Genomic DNA, 19,069 nt, shown 5'->3' with positions numbered 1-19,069 from the left:
GAGGAATATTCAAACAACTCGTTATTAAAGTCATTTTATCGAGCCATGAAAAAAAAGGGGAAGAAAGCGCCTAAAGGCTTACTGAATACTTCCGGATTAACCTGATTCACTTTCTTTATTTTTTTTGTTCTTTTTTGCAACAATTCAGACAGTCGTTTTAGTTTGCTATGCAATTAAATAGACCTATTCTTTGTCGTTCATATTATGTCTGAATATTTCCCCCTATTTCTCGGGATCTATTCTTTTAATATAATTAAAAGTTAAATTAATGTTCAGTTCCATTCCGATAACCATTGAAAAATGAAATCGGCCTATGATTTCGATGCTTTGTCTAAGGCCGTTGTTAATGAAACGATGGGGAAACGTCCTATAAATTATGCCGTTTTTTTAATGCATCGCGTGTATTATTATTGTATTTGGTTCCCGCGTGAAAGAATTAAGAATAAGAAAAATAAAAGAAATTAAACTACAAAATAATAAAATGATATAGAGGGCGACTCGAAATTTTGGAAATGTATTTGGTAAGTTTTTTTGAAATTTTGAAAATATGCTAAAATATTTTACTGATGTTTTTGAAGGTCATATCGAGATATTTCTGAAGAAATATAAACAGGGTGTCCCATAAATTCTTAGATAGTTTAAAAATTCATAAAAATTCAAGGAATCGTCTTTCTGCGAAGAATTGAATGCTGTTTGCAAAAAAGTTATTCTCGCAAAAATGGGTATTTTTTTGCAGAAAAAAAATTAGTTCAAATTTAGTCGATAGAGGGCACGAGAAAACAGGGTTTTCAGCATGTTATGGCCGTTGGCGATGCGAGTAACAGGAAAATTCAGAGATGTACTGTTAATCGTACACCCTGTAATTTATAGGACTGAATTTGCATATTTCCAGTGATTTGCTTTCGTGCCACGACAAACATTTGAAATATCTTTTTTCTGTACCAACCCCCCCCCCCCCTCTTCACGAGAACATCTTTTTCGCAAACCGCATTAAATTATTAAATTGTATGGAACAAGCCGATTCACCGATTCTTTCAATTCCTTTCAAATTTTCAACTATTTACGAATTTATAAGACACCAATCAAATTGAATTTCACTGATACGGTTTTTGATTCAAAGTACGGTAACTTTACGGTAAACTTTTACTTTTCGACTGCGTTGTTTATGTCCAGGTGGAGGATATGCTAAAAATATACTACTACTACTTAACCGTAACGAACCACCATGCATTCAATACATAATGGTCTCATATATTACAATCTTGTAGCTAACTCCCAATACTATGTTAGACAGGGTGATTCTGAATTCATGGACAAACTTTGAGGTGATATGACACTTAAACAAGCATTTTTGATCATAGTATGCGTGATCGAATCACAATAGCAAAGGTGGCAGAGGGTGTCTTTAGAGGGTGCTTAACAGTACTTCACCATAAGCAAATATCATATTATTCTGACGGATTTGCTACGATATGGGATGTCAACCATTAGAGGGTGCAGCGTATTGCAATATGATAGGCGTTCTCAAGGTGCAACCTGAGTAACGCAAATTATACCACGTCATTATAACGCTCAATAATTGTTTGGCGCAGGGAAACCATGATGATCCTTACACTAATAAAAAAAACTCCAATCAAATCCGAAGGTGCATATGCACCCTCGAATGATTATAATACTTACATATCGCAGCAAATACTTCGGAAAAATATGACGTTTTCATTTTTGGTGAAATGCTGTTTTGTGCACTCATTAAAAAAACCCTCTACCGCCTTTGCTACTGCGTTTCGAACACACATTCTATGAGCGAAAATATTTGTTTAGATGTCTTACATCTCTTAGTTTGTCCCATGAATTTAGGATTCCCTGTATAATACTGATGTACACGAAGTTTTGAGGAAACACGTTATGCTGTTCATATTCCTTGTAATTACCAAAAATATTGCTAAATAATCATTGTGTAAATGATTTTGTTGATTTATTAGTTATGATCCATGTCTTCTTCAATTATATCTTTCTTTCTAGGAAACGGAGTTCTCCGTTCTATCCGAGGGGATCTGCAGAAAATGAAGGCTCCGATCATAGTTTTACAGCTGATTCTGTGCCTCACTGCAAACCTATTCCCTCCATGTAAGTTTTGAAATGCATTCAGATTTTAATATTATGCATCATGTGTGATTTCCTTTTGTGTGCATGGAACTTGTGGGTTTTTATAGCAGCGTTTCTTAACCTTTCCAGCCTTGCGGAACCCTTCATATCAGTCATGAATAAGATGTTTATTTTCTCTTCCAGAAAGGGCAAACTTGATTTTATTTTATATGAAGAGATGGTATTTTTTCGTCCCGAAATATACTGAGCAATTGAATTATATTTTGCCCCCTATGCATTTTGTTATCAAGTAAAAATATTTTTCCGTTTTTCATTTCTTATGTACATTCGGTCCCGCTCAATCAGATACCTCACTTGAACGGATAAAAACCTGCGGCACCAAAATTTCTACCATAGAGACAATGTTAAAGTTTTCGGCTTATTATGATAATTTCAACGACTCCGCATGATCGAATACTGTATTACACGTGCCAATTGCTAATACACGTCAACCTCTACACACATAATGTTTTTATTCAATGAAACATTTGAAACTGATGACAAATATTCTACTATGTGAAGATAAATAAATTTTTGAGAGTAGGTACTGACCTCCAAGTCTCTTCAAGTTGTCTTCAATACGAACATTTAATTATTTTAATTTTGCTATCTGTTGAGCCAATAGAGGGCGCTAACTTTATTAATAAAAAATAAAAATCTTGGATATTGTGATCGTTGTAATTAATTTTAATTTTAATTGATTTTAATTTTAATTGATTTTAATTTTAATTGATTTTAATTTTAATTGATTTTAATTTTAATTGATTTTAATTTTAATTGATTTTAATTTTAATTGATTTTAATTTTAATTTCATTTATGATGTCTGATTTATATGAGAAGCTTTATTCTCTATTCTTTCCCGACATAGACTGCTCCCAAAGGTCTCGGATGATGTTTTTTTTTTGCCACTGTGTGTGTGTGTTATTCATTACTAAAGTATTTTTCACGGATGACGTGGAGGGAACATTGAGGTTTTCTTCATAAAAATGCTATTCTATAGAAATGATAATGAATCTATTATATATATATGCAACTTTTATAAATTTTCCTAATATATGTTTATTATCCTTTTCTATTACAATCAATTCAGTGCTGAAAAAATTTTTTAGTTGATTAATCGACCGATAAATCGAAATTTAACAAAATACTTTAAAGTGCTAACCAATAAAATGTACTTTTTTATGAAACGTTTGTACATTATACAAACGTAATCCTGTATTGGTAAGTATATAAAATTAATTGATTCTACAACTTGTATTTCTCTAAGCTAGAAAAATCGGTCAAAACATTAATTAAAACATTGCTAATAAATGACCACTTTAAAATATTATATATACGAGTATAAATTTAAGACGCCTGATTGGTTTCATCAAAGTTCCTCCACATCACAAACTTTTAATGAAATTTATAATCGTACTCATTGAGACCATTAGCTTAACTGAAAATTTTAAATGTGATTAGCAATTGATCAGTTTACCCATAGTCTCCCAAACTTTTTGTTCCATCGCCCCCTTCATCAGAAATGTTTTCCTTTCATCGCCCCCCAACTCAAGTCTCAAGTAAACCCATAGGATCCTATGTTAAATCAGTAGGTTCTATCGCCCCCTTGGACCATTCCATCGCCCACCTGGGGGCGATATTGCCCACTTTGGGAAACGCTGAGTTAACCGGACCAGCTCTATATATAGTTTATGGGTATTTCGAAACAAGCACTCTTCATCTTACATATCGCACATCACAGGTTTGTTCTATGGTGATTGAAAAAATCGAGTACAAACTATTTTGAATACTCTTCACCGCAATATTTAGTTGTATACGGCAGTGAAAAATTTTCCTTAACGACGGAGTGAGTGCATTGACATCACAATATCGGTTCATTAGGTTCAACCGCTGTATCGAATCGCTAGATCTTGTTGCCACATCATTGCGTCTGGCAATTAAAGGCCAGGAAAAAAAAAAATGTCCACTTTCTCTTCTAGTCCTGCTGTTCAGTGCCATTTCCGTCAAATTAGAGGGAGATGTTCTTTATTTTTCCTTTTCGAAGTGAAGCTGATGAGATCAGTTCTCTCCTCGTGTCACGTTCAATAGATGGATCCTGATACGATCTTGATAGATATCACGTCGGGCCGAAAGGCCTATAAACTGGATTGACCGACGGACAATGTATTAGTTGTACAATGTGTAGTTGTTCTCGACGCGTGCGGCGCGAATTCAAGTCCAATTACTCTCTGCTTAAAATAGTGAGGTCAGTTAAACTCTTTCAATAAAACAAAAGGGTTGTAGAAACAGTTGTCGAAACACTATTTCTTATTTGGACGACAGAACATGAAACGTTCTCCACGATATGTTATCGCCTAAGGCGTTATTTTGTAGACGTTGCAGACAGATATTAAAAGTCGAGAAGAAGAAGAGGAGGAGGACATAAGAAATAAATAAACAAAAAGAAGGGAAGAGAAGTAAAAAAAAAGTGAATTGGACGGGCTTCGATTGCATAATGTAGTTCGCCGCTTGCATAGTCATTAGCCGGGGCCAAACTTTGTGTCGAGATGACCTGCAGTAGTTAATAAACCTTCGGCAATGGGTCGACCTCGTTTATCTCTCTCACTCCTTGTGGACCTTCACTGACTGGGACTTTGCGAGAGGTCCTCGTACACAGACACATATATGTATGTATGTATGTATATGAATGCCAATCCGTAGGGAAAACAAGACAATAAATAAAACTAAAGAGAACTTTTACTCGGTTTTTTCGTTTCTCCGCTTCATTTACATTTGTATGTGGGAATGAATAATAATTCTTTCGAATGCCGGAACACAAACTTCAAATCATTCGTTTTCACTGGAGAAAATTGCGCAACAATTTTTTTTTTAAATTTTACTTTTTTTCCCGAATTCCGGTGTCATTGTCGCACTATTCGCTTTTTTCGGCAAGTTAAAAAAATACATGCATCGAAAATAGAATTGTTTATTTGAGCATGAACTAGACCATTTATAACAGGGTTCTCACTCAGCAAAAAAAAAAAAATTAATTACCCAATACAACGAATAAGGCACTCCTCGTGTAACCGTTATGAAAAGTCATACCAAAGGATCCCGATCTCATGTCTGTTAATTCATACATCATAAAATATAGTGTGTAGTCCAGGTAATCCTCTTCAAACATGAGCCAAAACTGACTGTTATAAAAAATTATTTTTGATGGATTTGTGTTTATTGTATGTCAAAATTCCCTTTTAAAAAAGAAAAAAAAGTCGCTAACTTACTAAACTAATTAATTTGGGTCGCCATCTTTAATAGAACCATTTGAGTTGCATATACTTCAAGACTTAACTTGAAAAAAAGAATCATTAAAACCATTATATAAAAACCGTTGAAAGATTCGAAGAGAATGTTCAGCCCTTTTCGGTTTTTCTGACCACATTGGGAAGAGGGAAAACTATTCGAAAACTATCAAAATGCAATGATGAGAATAATTATCCCACTCTAACCAATCAGCTAAGTAATTATGGTAGTTAGCCAAACAAAATTCATTTTACGTATAATAATAACGAGTCGGTCTCTTGCTTCCTCACTTTGGTTGCAAAAGACATTAAAAATCTATCCGGAACAGTGTTAAAACCTTAGTAAAATATTTATTTAAGTTAATGAAAAACTTCTCACTGCATAAAAATTGTTCTGAATTAATTTTCAGTCGAAGAAGAAGAATACGATACGTTACAGTGATGACATCCAAAATAACAAGAGACAATGATCGTTTTTCTTTTGTGTTATCTATTGAGATCTGTAAGTTTGGCGCACTGCAAAGGTGCCTCCATATTTTGTTTGCAAACAGGTTTCAGTAATGATATTCCAAAAATACTTTCTGCATAAGAGAAGCGTGTTTTACATGCTTTTCTTTCGGGTCTAGGTCAATTCGTCGCGTTCAACTTGTCGCGCGACAATTCGTCGCAGCGTCAATTCGTCGTGCTACAAACTCGTCGCGGTACAAATTTGTCGCAGAGTCAATTCGTCGTGCTACAAACTCGTCGCGGTACAAATTTGTCGCAGACTCATTTCGTCGCGGTACAAATTTGTCGCAGAGTCAGTTAGTCGCGGTACGAATTTGTCGCAGAATCAGTTCGTCGCGGTACAAATTTGTCGCAGAGTCAGTACACCGATCAAATAAATTTTCAAAATTCAGTTTTCATGGTATTCATGCCACACTTCCCGCTTTCTGGCGGGATCTCCATTTCTCGCAGTGAGGGGAGTTGGGGGAACACACGAAGATGATAAATTGCGATAAAATAAATTTTCAAAATTAAATTTTCACCGTATAAGCCGCACTCCCACTTTCTGGCGGGATCCCCATTTCTCGCAGCGAGGGGCGTTGGGGGAACACATGAAGATGATAAGTTATGATAAAATAAATTTTCAAAATTAAATTTTCACCGTATAAGCCGTACTCCCGCTTTCTGGTAGGATCTCCATTTCTCGCTGCGAGGGGCGTTGGGCGAACACACCAAGATGATAAATTAGGATCAATGCCCATCCCAAAGCACAATTTGCCTAAGGGGGTCATTCAAGTATTTCGTCAGGATCGGGGAGGGAGTTTCGGATTTGTTGACTTTTGATGGCGGTGGGGGGGGGGGGGGGGTTGAAGGTCGCTTACGTCATCAACCACCCCTTTTTGAAGATATGAAATATTCTAAGCTGCTGGTGAAATTTTGTTGACAGGGGAGGGGATGGGGGTCAGTGTTTTGGAGGGGGGGGGGTTAAAAATGGCTGAAAATCTGCTTACGTAATACTTGAATGGCCCTAATTCACTATTGAATATGTATCTGCCATGTAGAGAATACATCTTTGAGGAATTTTTTACCGACAATATATCTAAGGCCAGCATTACACTATGAAAGTGTTCTAAAAGTCCTTTTATAAAACTTGAAAAATTCAACCAGTAAGATTATCGGTTGCATTTGCTCGAATGTAACCTATGAACTTTATTGGTTGGATTTTTTGAGTTTTTAACTTGAGCAACTTATCCGGTGCAAATTAAATTTTGAAAATGTATGTGATCGCAATTTATCATCTCGGTGTGCGCCCCAGCTCCCCTCGCTACGAGTAATGGAAATCTCGAGAGAAAGCGACAAGTGTGGCTTATCCGGTGAAAATGAAATATTAATTAAATTATTAATTATTTCAGGTTCTTGTGGAGATACTGTAGTGGTTAATGTTGGTGGGAGTCTCGATTCCACATGGGACAGATACAAGTTTACACTTAAAGAGAGCCTCCGCTATAGGGGAATATCCTCCGGGGAATATCATAAACACCGACATTTTTTTACAGAATTTTAAAATTTTAACATAGAAAATTTTTTTTAACATTTACAATAATTGAATAATAAAACATTAATATCAATTGCAATTTTAATTTCGATTTAATTTCGATGATTTTTTTCGAAATGACAAAAAAAAAAATTTAGTAAACTGTGTTCATTTCTTGATGGAAAAAAATTTTCTTCATGTTTATTTTTTCACGTATGAGACAAAAAACCTACATACAGATCGCGTGACGAGTTGACTCTGCGATAAATTGACGTCCCGACGAATTGGTTACACGACAAATTGACACTGCGACGAATTTGTACCGCGACGAATTGGCACTGCGACGAATTGGCTCTGCGACGAATTTGTATCGCGACGAATTGGCTCTGCGACGAATTTGTACCGCGACGAATTGGCACTGCGACAAATTGATGCGCGACGAGTTGAGCGCGACAAGTTGAGTGCGACAAATTGACCGGCTACGTTTTCTTTCGAACGATATTTTCCGCATAGAAGAAGCATAATTCACATGCGATTTCCGTTCGAAAAATACTTTCCGCATAAGAGAAGCGAGATTCGCATACAGACTTGCGTTCGAAATTTTCCATACAGGAGAAGCGTATTTCACATGCGAAGATTTCCCTTCGGAAAATTTTTATTATATATACGAGAGACATAATGCGTATACGATGGTATTCGTTCGATAGATTTTTTTCTCATAGGAGAAGCGTAATTTTCATGCGAAGATTTCGCCATTCGTAAAATATTTCCGCTCATGAGAAGCGTCATTCACTGCGGAGATTTCCGTTCGAAAATATTTCTCACATAGGAGAAGAATATACGTAGGTTTTATTTCTATTTAAATTTCTATTCATAAAAATATTTCCGCATAGGAAAAGCGTAATTCGCATGCAAAGATTTCCGTTCCAAAAATACCTTCCGCACATAAGAGGAAGATAAACGCTGCGACATATTTAGATTTCAAAACTCCTACTCTATATTTCAAGATCATTTGCTATAAGATGCGGCTAATGATGCTACCAATGCCATATACGCGACCATAATAGCCTTCCTAACGGTGGAACTTGAATACCATTTATCACGTTAGAACGTGCCAAAAATCAAAGAGGTTAAAAGAAAAAGACTTATGTGTTTTTTGACTCCGGAAAGTGATTGGTGGTTCAAAGAACCCGCAGATCCTCTGGCCATTATTCAGACACGTATGATTAACATTTACACAAACTGGAATGATGAACACACTCACATTTGAATGAGCGTTCCGACGTAATTAGCCTTCCTCGCAGATCTCGATAGACAATCCTACAAAGAAGCGATCATTATCTCTCGTTAGTAGGACGTTCGTCGTTGTAACGTATCGTATTCTTCTTCTATTATTATTACTATTATATCATCATTATTGTTATTACTGGGCTGCAAAATGCAAATTTCCAATAAGGAACATCCGAATCGCGAAACAGTTCCAAAGTTCGAAGTGTCAAATGTTTCTTCGACCTGCTTTTATTTCTTTTAATTGCTGAATATTGCATTGATTCTTTTCCCGAAATTATGTTACGCAATTCATAAGTGTTTCTTGATTTTTGTGTTGCCAAATTTTGAAATCATCTAAATACAGCAAAAGGTTTTGAGTGCCACACATTGCCCCTCATAAAACTCGTTTCTCGAAGAATTGGTCTTTTAATAGAGGTGATTTTTTATCAACGGAGTGCTGTTTACAAAAAACTCACGGCTGAGTATTTGGGAAAATCGGGAGGTTCTCGCGCCTGCACCCAAGTAAGTATCTTCGGTACTTCCCCAAGGAAGCGGTTTGTAAACTGAGTATCTAAACTACTGGGCGCTTTATAACCACTGGGTGGATAATAAACTATAGGCAGTTTTTATACTATTGAGCAAAGGCAGTTTGTAAACTGCGGGGTACCCGTCCTTCGGGACTGCTTCAATATATCTTCTAAATGAGAAGCAGGATGTGTCCGGTCCTTCAATGTTTCAAAACTACGTGGTGGTTCATAAACCTGAGACAGTTTATGAACTATTGCGGAAGCTTGTACACCATCTCGGGAGGCTCATAAACTATCGACATTTTGTAAATTACTAAGCGGTTCGTAAACTAGAGGCAGTTTATAAATTACTGAGGTGATTTGTAAACTATTGGGTGGCTCTCAGAGGCAGTTTATAAACCACTAAAGGGGATTCGTGAATTATAGGCGGTTCATAAACTGCAACCGCTAGGCGATTCGTAAATAGAGGCAGTTTATAGACTACTAAGCAGTTTGAAAACTATTGGGTAGTTCAAAAACTACCCCAGTTTTCAAATTACTGATGCAATATTTATTTTGACAGTGTGAAATTTCTTCATTCTGTGTATATCATTTTGCAAGCTTCAGAGGAGACTAATAAATACAATAGTTTTTTTTTTTTCGTTTTTTCAAATCGCTTTCATGAAATGAACGCAACTCGACAATATCGCCGCAGGGCAATTAATGATGAACGCCTTTCCCGCCGTCACTAACGTCGAAGGATTAATAGTAATAATAAAAATATACATTTATATAAAATAGAATGAAATAGACGAAGAGTTAGTACATGCACGAAACTTGAGATTATGTTATAAATCATTCTTCGGATGGTGCATAATTAATTATATTTGTCATTCGATACATGCGTCTACCTCCGCAACAACGAAGCTCAACGTTATGAATTTTATTTCTTTCCGCACAACGGTGTAAAATGAAAATTGATGTCGCATTGATTGTTAATATCAAGTAATTTCGCATTAGAATAATTTTCCATGACATAATACTGTCAGAATTCACGTGTGCTTTGTTTTGAACAAAATGCTTTTGTGCCGCATTTTCTTGGGAAATTGAACGTTGCCGTTGAGATTATTGTCACATGTACCCAATAACATTTTGATCAGGTCAAGAAAATCATATTATGGGGTAATATTTGTGGACGCTGTAAGAAGGCTGTGATTTCAATATCCATTATAGGATTGAGCAGATATACCGCGAGATATTTAAAAAAAAAAGTCTCGATAAAAAGAGTAAGCGGGTCGACAAAATTTAAAACTCATGCATGAGGCAAGGAACTAAATTTTTTCGCGAGTTCTTTGCTTCTGAATTCGGAAGACAGGCGACAGCATTTCTTTAACACAAAACAGGAATTATTTCTGATATAAACTTCAAGTTATATAAACAACGCATACACGACACATTCCGACATGCATCGATTCGTTAGAAGTTCCTCAGAGGAATACTTACGAGATGCATGTGTGGTTTAGCAATAGAAGTAGCATATTAGACATTTGCTATTTTCATTTCAAAATATGGAAGCCAGATGACAGCACAAATATGACAAGATAGAATCATCGCAATGACAAAATAAATACGCTGAGGTCACGCATATGCACAATACGCTCCGGCATGCACCAGTTCGTTAGAAATTCCCTAGAGTAATATTTACGAGGTGCATGTTTGGTTGAGGCAGTTGACTACACTGCGGTCAGTCCGTATCCGTGCAAACACTTATCAGCATCTTCCACTGAGTCCCTCCCTCGTCTAGCCGATATCTGGGCTTCATATAGTGGTTGTGTTGGATATTAATAGGCGGGTCACAATAGTGTGAGTCGACTGAGTATCATGCTGATGTAATGTGTTCGTAACACGACCAATATCGCACATTGCGTAACACCACATTCGGCTTCTGCAAAATGTGGTTTGCTTTGTCTGTAGTGAGAATCACACAAGGCAACTTTTTATTTCATCACAATGAAAAAGTATCGGATTTTCTCATATAACTTCAATATTCACCAACAAAAATGCCACTCATCACGCAAATATGTTAATAGACATGCAGGTGATGATTAATAATAAATTATCCGTATCACACGACGACTTATCATAATATCTAAGACAAGATGTGAAATTCTGAAGATATATATGACATTCATGAGCTGGACAAATGTAAAATCTCCAAATGAATTCACTAAAGAATAAAATAATGGGGAAATCTTGGATTTAGTTCAAAATAAGGTAAGACAAATTATAATTTAAGATATGTTTTGCGATAAAAATAAGATAATTTGGGAGAAAATCTCATTTCATTTCAAACAGAGCAGTTTGATCAGATTATTTTCGTAACGTATTTCTATTTTCAGCAGAAAGTAATAATAATAAATAAATAAATACAAATCGAATGACCAAGAGAGATTAGAGAGAAAGCCAAAACCGATAATGGTAGTCTGATGCCACTCCCTGGTTGTTAGTTTGGCTATTAACACACTTGTTTCACTTTCGTTCATCATTAGCGATGGAAGCTTGAGAGAACATGTGCAAACCCAGGTTTTTTTTTCTTCCAACTTCTGGTGAAGTGGTAGTAACGTTAAAAAATGAAAATGAATGTACAAACTTTACTGCATTCAGAACAGAATGTAGGTATAACCTGCCAATCAACGCTACTTTTCTAAGTAACTACCATTTCCACTAAGGCACTTTTCATAGTTTAGCACATATTTCTGATGCCTTCTCAAAGAAGCTGCTGCTAGAGTACAGAACAGGGATATTGTCCTTACACCCGCGTTTCTCAACGTATGGTCCGCGTGGTTCACAAGCAGACTTGATAATTTAATATGTTTACTAATTAATCCTAACTTACTAACCAGTCAGTGAGCAAGCACTATATGCTCTTCGGAAGTTTGTTTGTAATTTTCTCAACTTCTTCGAACCCGAATAATCAGAATTAAAGGAGAAAGAAAAAGTGTAATATATGGATTAACGTTTTGAGCCATACTACCAAAAAAAAAAAAAGGAATGTTTATCATATGTTTATTATTTTGGTGTATAGAGAAATAGTTCTGGCACTAAATCATCGATCTCTTCGTGGAGCATCAAGAAATGTTTGTGGAGCACAGTTTGGGAATCACTGAACTACGAAAAAAGCATACCGTACATTTTGCAAAAGCCGAATATGGTGTGCGATATAGGTGATGTTGCGTGCGTAAATATCATCAGCAAGATACTATATATTGTTTCGGATAATGTCTCTCGCAAGCACTCGAGATGGCAAAGCGCGAAGCAATTTCACAGACAACACAGATTTATTTTATAGATCAGCTTCTACACGTATTCATAAGCAGTGATTTTGACGAAACACGCTAAAAACAGAGAAATGAGATCCTTTCACTTTCCGGACATACACGATCTCGTCTCTTCATACAAGAAATCTCAACAAACTGCACATAGTTCTTCTGTAGTGGCGCTACTGTATGAACGAAAATAAACCTTTTTCGTAACATTATTATGCATCCTTGAGAATGAGTGATACGACTTGGCTGGCCATACAAGTTACTCTTACAGTAACCCTCTAAACAGACAAGAGCTTCTCAAGACATTGATACTCCTACACTGTTATAAAGATGAACATTTTCGAATATACAGAGTGCATAGGAAAGTCCCTTTATCCTGGAATAACTCGCGAAGCGTTTATCCTAGAACCATACTTCCAGTTCAAAAAGGTATCAAAATAACGTGCGGACTTCGGATACGTCAATCATATCGTGAGGGGTTGTATAGTTATAGAAATAAAAAACAAAAACTTTTTTTAGGTTAACCTGTCCTAAAAAATCCCACTAGGAAGTTGTTACCCTGTCTTCCCCTGAGCCCAACAAAAAAAAAATTTCATGTTTTTAATTACAACATTCGCTGTGATATTTGAATTCAAAATCGCTAAAAATGAAGGAAACAGCAGCATTTAAAGCGTAGAATGAGCTTGTTCATTAGTTTATGCGGTTCTTCCTTCATTGTCAGTGATTTTCGGATTCGAATATTCCTATATTATTATAATTAGTGATTATTAGCGAATAAAACACTTAAAAACATGGAATTTTTTTTGTTGGGCTCACCAGAGACATGGAAATAATTTATTAATTGTGTTTTTTGGGCAGGGTCGACAAATAAAAATTAATTAAAAAAATTTTTTTTTTGCAATATGAATGACGAATCTGAGTTCTACACATTATTTAGATACCTTTCCCAAAGGGAAGCATAGTTCACGAATCAACGGTTCGCGAGTTATTCCAGGATAAAGGAACTTTCCAACGTACCCTATACTACCAACAAGAATGGTCGATTTTCTTATTCGATCGTGGACAAAATCTTTACAATGAGTTTATCATTTGAATATGGATTTTTATTCTTGTCATTTTTTTTAATGGAGTTCATTCCATTATATTCTATTTAGATGAGAGGTTTCCTCCTCTCTCTCTCTATCGAACCTCTATCACAATATTTGAATTGTATTTCAAAATAACTAGCAGTTGCAACAGCTCATTTCCAAAAATGAGTTTCGAGTTCGAATTTTTTTTTTTCTTTCCGTGTTATATTTGCTCGCTTATTAGATAGAGAACGATGTCACCGTATACCCGGAGCGTTTATTACACGGTTACATGACCTGACCTTCCGGTCGCCATCACTTCCTTCCTACGAAACGTCGAACAAGACATAATATGCTGATATTATAGTTAGCCTGAGGCCGTAGTCGATACTCTACTTAAGAGGAAATCTTCCGAAATATATACGATAAAATTTTCCTCCCAGAGGCTTAACAGAAAAAAAGAAGAGCAAAATAAAACAGTGTCATGTCCATTTCCCGATACAGTCTCTTTTGAACGAAGAGAAATTGGGCCACAATCACACACTCGATAACTCCCAATTCAGTCAGTATAAGTTGGCGATAAAAAGGCGCTCCTCTGGTAAATGCTCATTTCATAACAACATATCTTTTCGAGAGATTAAGAGAAACGGCACCGAGAGTAAATGACTTTTCTTTTTCGTACAAGCGAACATGAACTTTGATATTTTTCTTTTCTTTTTCCGTTTGTCCTTTTTTTAATGACTTCTATCGTTTGGCTATTATTTGTTTCGAGAGATTCGTACTGACACGTGAGGTTAAAATAGATCAATTATAGACATTTTCCTTCTGCTCCGGGCGGGCCACGTGAAGACCTTTTCCATCTAACTTTGTGGCCTGTCATGAAAAGCAATACCAATCACAAACCTTTCGGCAAGCTGCTAATTAAAGTCCTATTTAACGCGCGCCAGGCCTATATTACAAGTTCAAATAATAATCAAGGGTACTTGAAACAAGGTTCGTAAAGGTTCTTTTCTTTTCTATTGAACTTTCATTTATCGTGTCTTGCCGAGCAAAAAACTAATTCCTAGGATTATGATGAATATGAAGGATAATACCTGAATTTGAGTAACTGGTCAGGTTTCCGCGGCCGTCGTAAGGCTAAAAAGCCGTCCTTAATTATAGTTTACCGTCAAAGATTTCCAGATATTACTTGTTGACATCATCAGCAGACGTTCGTAGGCGTTTGAGATCGCCCAGTATGCTTAAGGTTCGGCAGGACCTGTCGTGTTGCAATCGGTTTAACACGGGGCCTGGTGAATTTAGAGTAAATTTCATCCGATGACAAATTTGGTCTAAGGAATTCTCTCCTTTGCTTAAATATTTTTGAAAAGTGTGGCTAATTAAACATAAATTAAAACTAAATACGCAAAAAACTAAATTTATGTGCACGAAAACAAGAAATATAAATGACAGTACAGAAATCCACGTAAAATTACACACTCACTGCCAATCTCAAACTATATCAGAATGTAATTGTGAAGAAATAGGTGTTTTTAATAGGAGTGTTTAAGTATGAATACTTAGGAATATACAAGAGCTAGGTTAGCTATACAAGATAACCTAAAATGGAACATACATAGTGAAAAAATGATAAAAAAACTCAGAATGTACTCTCTTATTTATAATCTTAAATACATAGTTGATAATAACTTCTTGAAAGATATCTTCTATGCATGGGTTTATTGAAATATAAATTATAGAATGTGTGTCTGGGGAAGAGCGTATTACGAAAACATACGCAACTGAGACAATCTGTATAATAAATTAAGAGAACTAATAAATGTTTCCATAAATAATAAAAGAATACAGTGCCACATATTGACAATGAGGTAGAATTACGTGTACAGAATTTATAAATTTATCATCAAAAACGAAGAATGGTTAGTAAAAATGAATAGGTATTTATCCTAAAAGTAACAAAACATAATTTCAAACAGGTTTTTGTTACACCGAACCAAAAATTATTGCACCAATGCATATTAATTATATATATATATATACACTAAAATGCATCTCATGAAGAAAATAGCTGTTGCTGAAGAAGAAAATCATATAATAAAAATCATAATATAGGCCTGCTGGAAGGACCATACAATCCCTTGGGGCTACGTAGTGTGTGTTTTGTGTCGTTGTCTTTGTGTAACTTGTGTTATCTATTTCTACATTCTATATTTGTATCTTGTAATTTGTATTTGTTCGTTCAAATAAAAATAAAATAGGTTTTTCCAATCTATATAATGCAATTTAATGCAGAGAAGATCGAAAAAACTAGGGCGAGAGATTTCAAACTGTTTGTGACCAAACTCTTTCAATACCTTTACATAATAATTTGTTTATTTTGTCATTTTTAGTTTTAAAATAACAGCGAATAGTTTTGTTTTCATTTGATATATGACATTCGTTGTTTCTCGCATGCAGAGGTAAAATTAATATGAAGTATTCGGCTCACGAAAAATAATAGCTAGAATTATTCGGCAAGCATGAAAACTATAGTAACCTTTAACCTACTATAGCCCTAACTACTGGTTGGTTACTATAGCCTATAGTTAACCAACTACCCTAACTATAGTTAATGGTAATCACAACAGTACTGACGGGGAATTACCCACCTCTGACTTGGATGGCTTCTCGATTCACACTAAACCACCGGGCAAATTAATATGTGTGTTAATAAATGCCAGGAGCTTGGGTAATAAGAAAGATTTTGTAGAAACTATGATGGTTGTGGAGGGCTTGTATCTTATAGCCATTACAGAATCTTGGGCAAACGATGGGAATGAATCTTTCTTACACATCTCAGGATACGACAGACGTCACAAGTGGAGTTCCTCAAGGAAGTGTCCCTGGTCCCATACTTTTTTCACTTTTTATCGACAAACTCGATCAGGGTATCGATGGGATCACTAGCAAATTCGCAGATGATGTGAAGCTAACGGGGAATGAAAGCGATAGGGAGTTGCTCCAGAGCTACTTAAACAGGATTGCAGCATGGGCAAATGAATGGAGTCTGACGTTTAGCGTTGACAAGTGCATGGTCGCTCATTTTGGTTCGAACAACCCACGGTTCTCTTACGAGTTGAATGGTGTCACTATCCCGGATGCAACTAGGGTCACCGATTTGGGAATTCTCATTGACGAGCGACTTAGGTTTTCTGAACACTGTTCAGCGGTGGTCAAAAAAGCGAATAGAATGCTTGGTCTCATTTTCAAAAAGGGCCTCTTCGCGTTCTCCTAAAGTCATTCTTCCGCTTTTTCGAGGATCAGTTCGTCCTGGACTGGAGTATGCTGTAAGGTTTTGGAGACCATACCTACAGAGGGACATAGACTTGGTTGAAGGGGTGCAGAGAAGAGCTACGCGTGTCCTTATTGGCACACAGGACTTGAGTTATGAAGAGAGACTTCATTTTTTGAATATGTTCACATTGGATGAACGCAGGTGTCGAGGACATATGATCGAAGTGTTTAAAATTTTCAATGGGATGGATAGGATGGACCATGAACTTTTAGTACACCGCCAATCGACTGCTTTTAAAAGGGGACACCAGTATCGATTGGTGAGGGACAATGCAAGGTTATGGTGTCGCAGGGAATTTTTCTCTAATAGGGTTGTTAATAAATGGAACAGCTTACCCCCGGAGGTAGTAAATTGTAACACAATTGACACGTTTAAAAAGAAATACGATAAACATGTTGGGGAAATCGAGAAGCTATCCATTCTTAGTACAGGACAACCATAAGTATTATTTATGGGCATTGTATAATATTTTATCATGTGTATATATTGTTTATAATTTGTGTTAATTGCATTTTTAATTGGGTTGCTGTTTTTTTTTTAAATATATGACATCCATATTTTTATGGGCATCTTTTTATCAGATACCTCGTTGGGCATTTTGCTTGTTGTGGCGTTGTATTTAAAAAGACATACCACTGTCCAGTATTAAAGTGGACAATTTTTTTGTATCATACCATATATTGCTCATTTTGCTGCTGCACACCAATTTGTAATAGAAAATCAATTTTATTTCCAGAATTATAAGAAATGATTCGTTTTTATTTGATAGGTGCAATGCTTTTTTTCTGTAAGAGACCATATTATTGTTACAAAACCACTGCTGCCATCTATAAGAAATAAAAAATATAGATATACATCGCAACACATCCTAGCGTACGTTAGCTTCAACGGTATTTATACTCGGTATTTCAAAAAATATGAAATATTTTTTTGTTTAATAATATATATAATATAACAATAAAATAAAGGCGGGAAACAAAAACACATATCAACCGGTATTATGACGTATAAAACTTACACCAGCCTGCAGCATGAAAATAAGAAAAATATATATATCACATCGCATCACATATTGTTATTTCGATGCTGCACGCCAGTTTTGAATGAGCAATCGATTTTATTTAAAGGATTTTAACAGATGGTTTTGATTTTATTCGCTGGGTGGAAGCACGAGCCCTAACTCAAATCTGTTTCCTGATTGTGTAATAATAGCGTATATATACAGTATATATATATGAGTCAGAAAGTGAAGAAATTTTCCTTCCATTTTTATTTTTTGTTTGTGGGTTCCGCAAACAATTTCTCCCATTTATGCCGGTCCGCAAGTATTAAAGGGTTGAAGAACACTGCCTTAGAACATTTTAGAATTCTTAAAAATCCATATCTCATAGCTACGGGGCGCCGTAGCCCGGTCGATAAGATACTCGCCTAAAGTACCAAAGGATGTTTATAGGTGTCGCGAGTTCGATAACCGGTTCGTCCTTGTCAGAAAACGTTCCTGACACAGGGGTACAGCAAAAAAACGGTGACTTGACCGCAGCAAAAAATTGCTACCGCAGGGACTCCCCCCATCGAGGGGTTAGCGCACCAACCTCTCGATGAGTGTAACAAACAAGCCTGCCGTTCGGAATCAGCAATAAATTGTAGGTCCCGGTCTAATTAGTCCTCGTGTGCAGAAAATGACCGTGGTGCGACAAAAATGATCAAATGAGCAACGGTAAGGAAGAAAGACACTTTGAATTTCATATGATACGTGTATTCATTCAGTATACAGATGCTAAAAATTAATTAAGTGAAATTTTACGGGAAAAACTGACTGAGGAAAAAAATTCGAAAAATAATGTTCCTAGGTAAATTATAATCTTCCGGTGCATATGCGGTTTTGCACTGTTTTTGGTCCATCTTTATAGTACTGACCAATCTTGATGAAAAATAAATCTCAGCGAAGGGACATTATTTCGGTGGGCCCCAAGATACACTTTCAGCAGGCATCCTGCATTCATTCGCTGGGACATTTACTGTGTGCAGTAAAAAAAAGATAGAAAGAGAAAGGTTGATCCGACATTCTCATTATATTTCTCTCAACTTCCGCATTTGTTAACTGCAACTAAGAGTTCTTT

The 19,069-nt window shown here is 36.0% G+C and overlaps 1 protein-coding gene across 1 annotated transcript in view; it reads left to right on the top strand.

Moving 5' to 3' along the window:
- Positions 1-19,069, top strand: part of LOC149064495 (uncharacterized) — a 137,678-nt gene that overhangs the window by 53,792 nt on the left and 64,817 nt on the right. Inside the window, exon 2 of the mRNA XM_089255145.1 lies at positions 2,023-2,127. Coding sequence (XP_089111271.1) covers positions 2,064-2,127 — 64 coding nt within the window. The 5' untranslated portion in view covers positions 2,023-2,063. The remainder of the gene's footprint in view (positions 1-2,022; positions 2,128-19,069) is intronic.

The sequence above is a fragment of the Pholcus phalangioides genome, unplaced genomic scaffold (genome assembly GCF_987345545.1).
Source record: "Pholcus phalangioides strain wild (caught in Gottingen) unplaced genomic scaffold, Ppha-v1.0 ptg000042l_1, whole genome shotgun sequence".
Classification (NCBI taxonomy): Eukaryota; Metazoa; Arthropoda; class Arachnida; order Araneae; family Pholcidae; genus Pholcus; species Pholcus phalangioides.
This window is presented reverse-complemented; position numbering and strand designations above follow the sequence as displayed.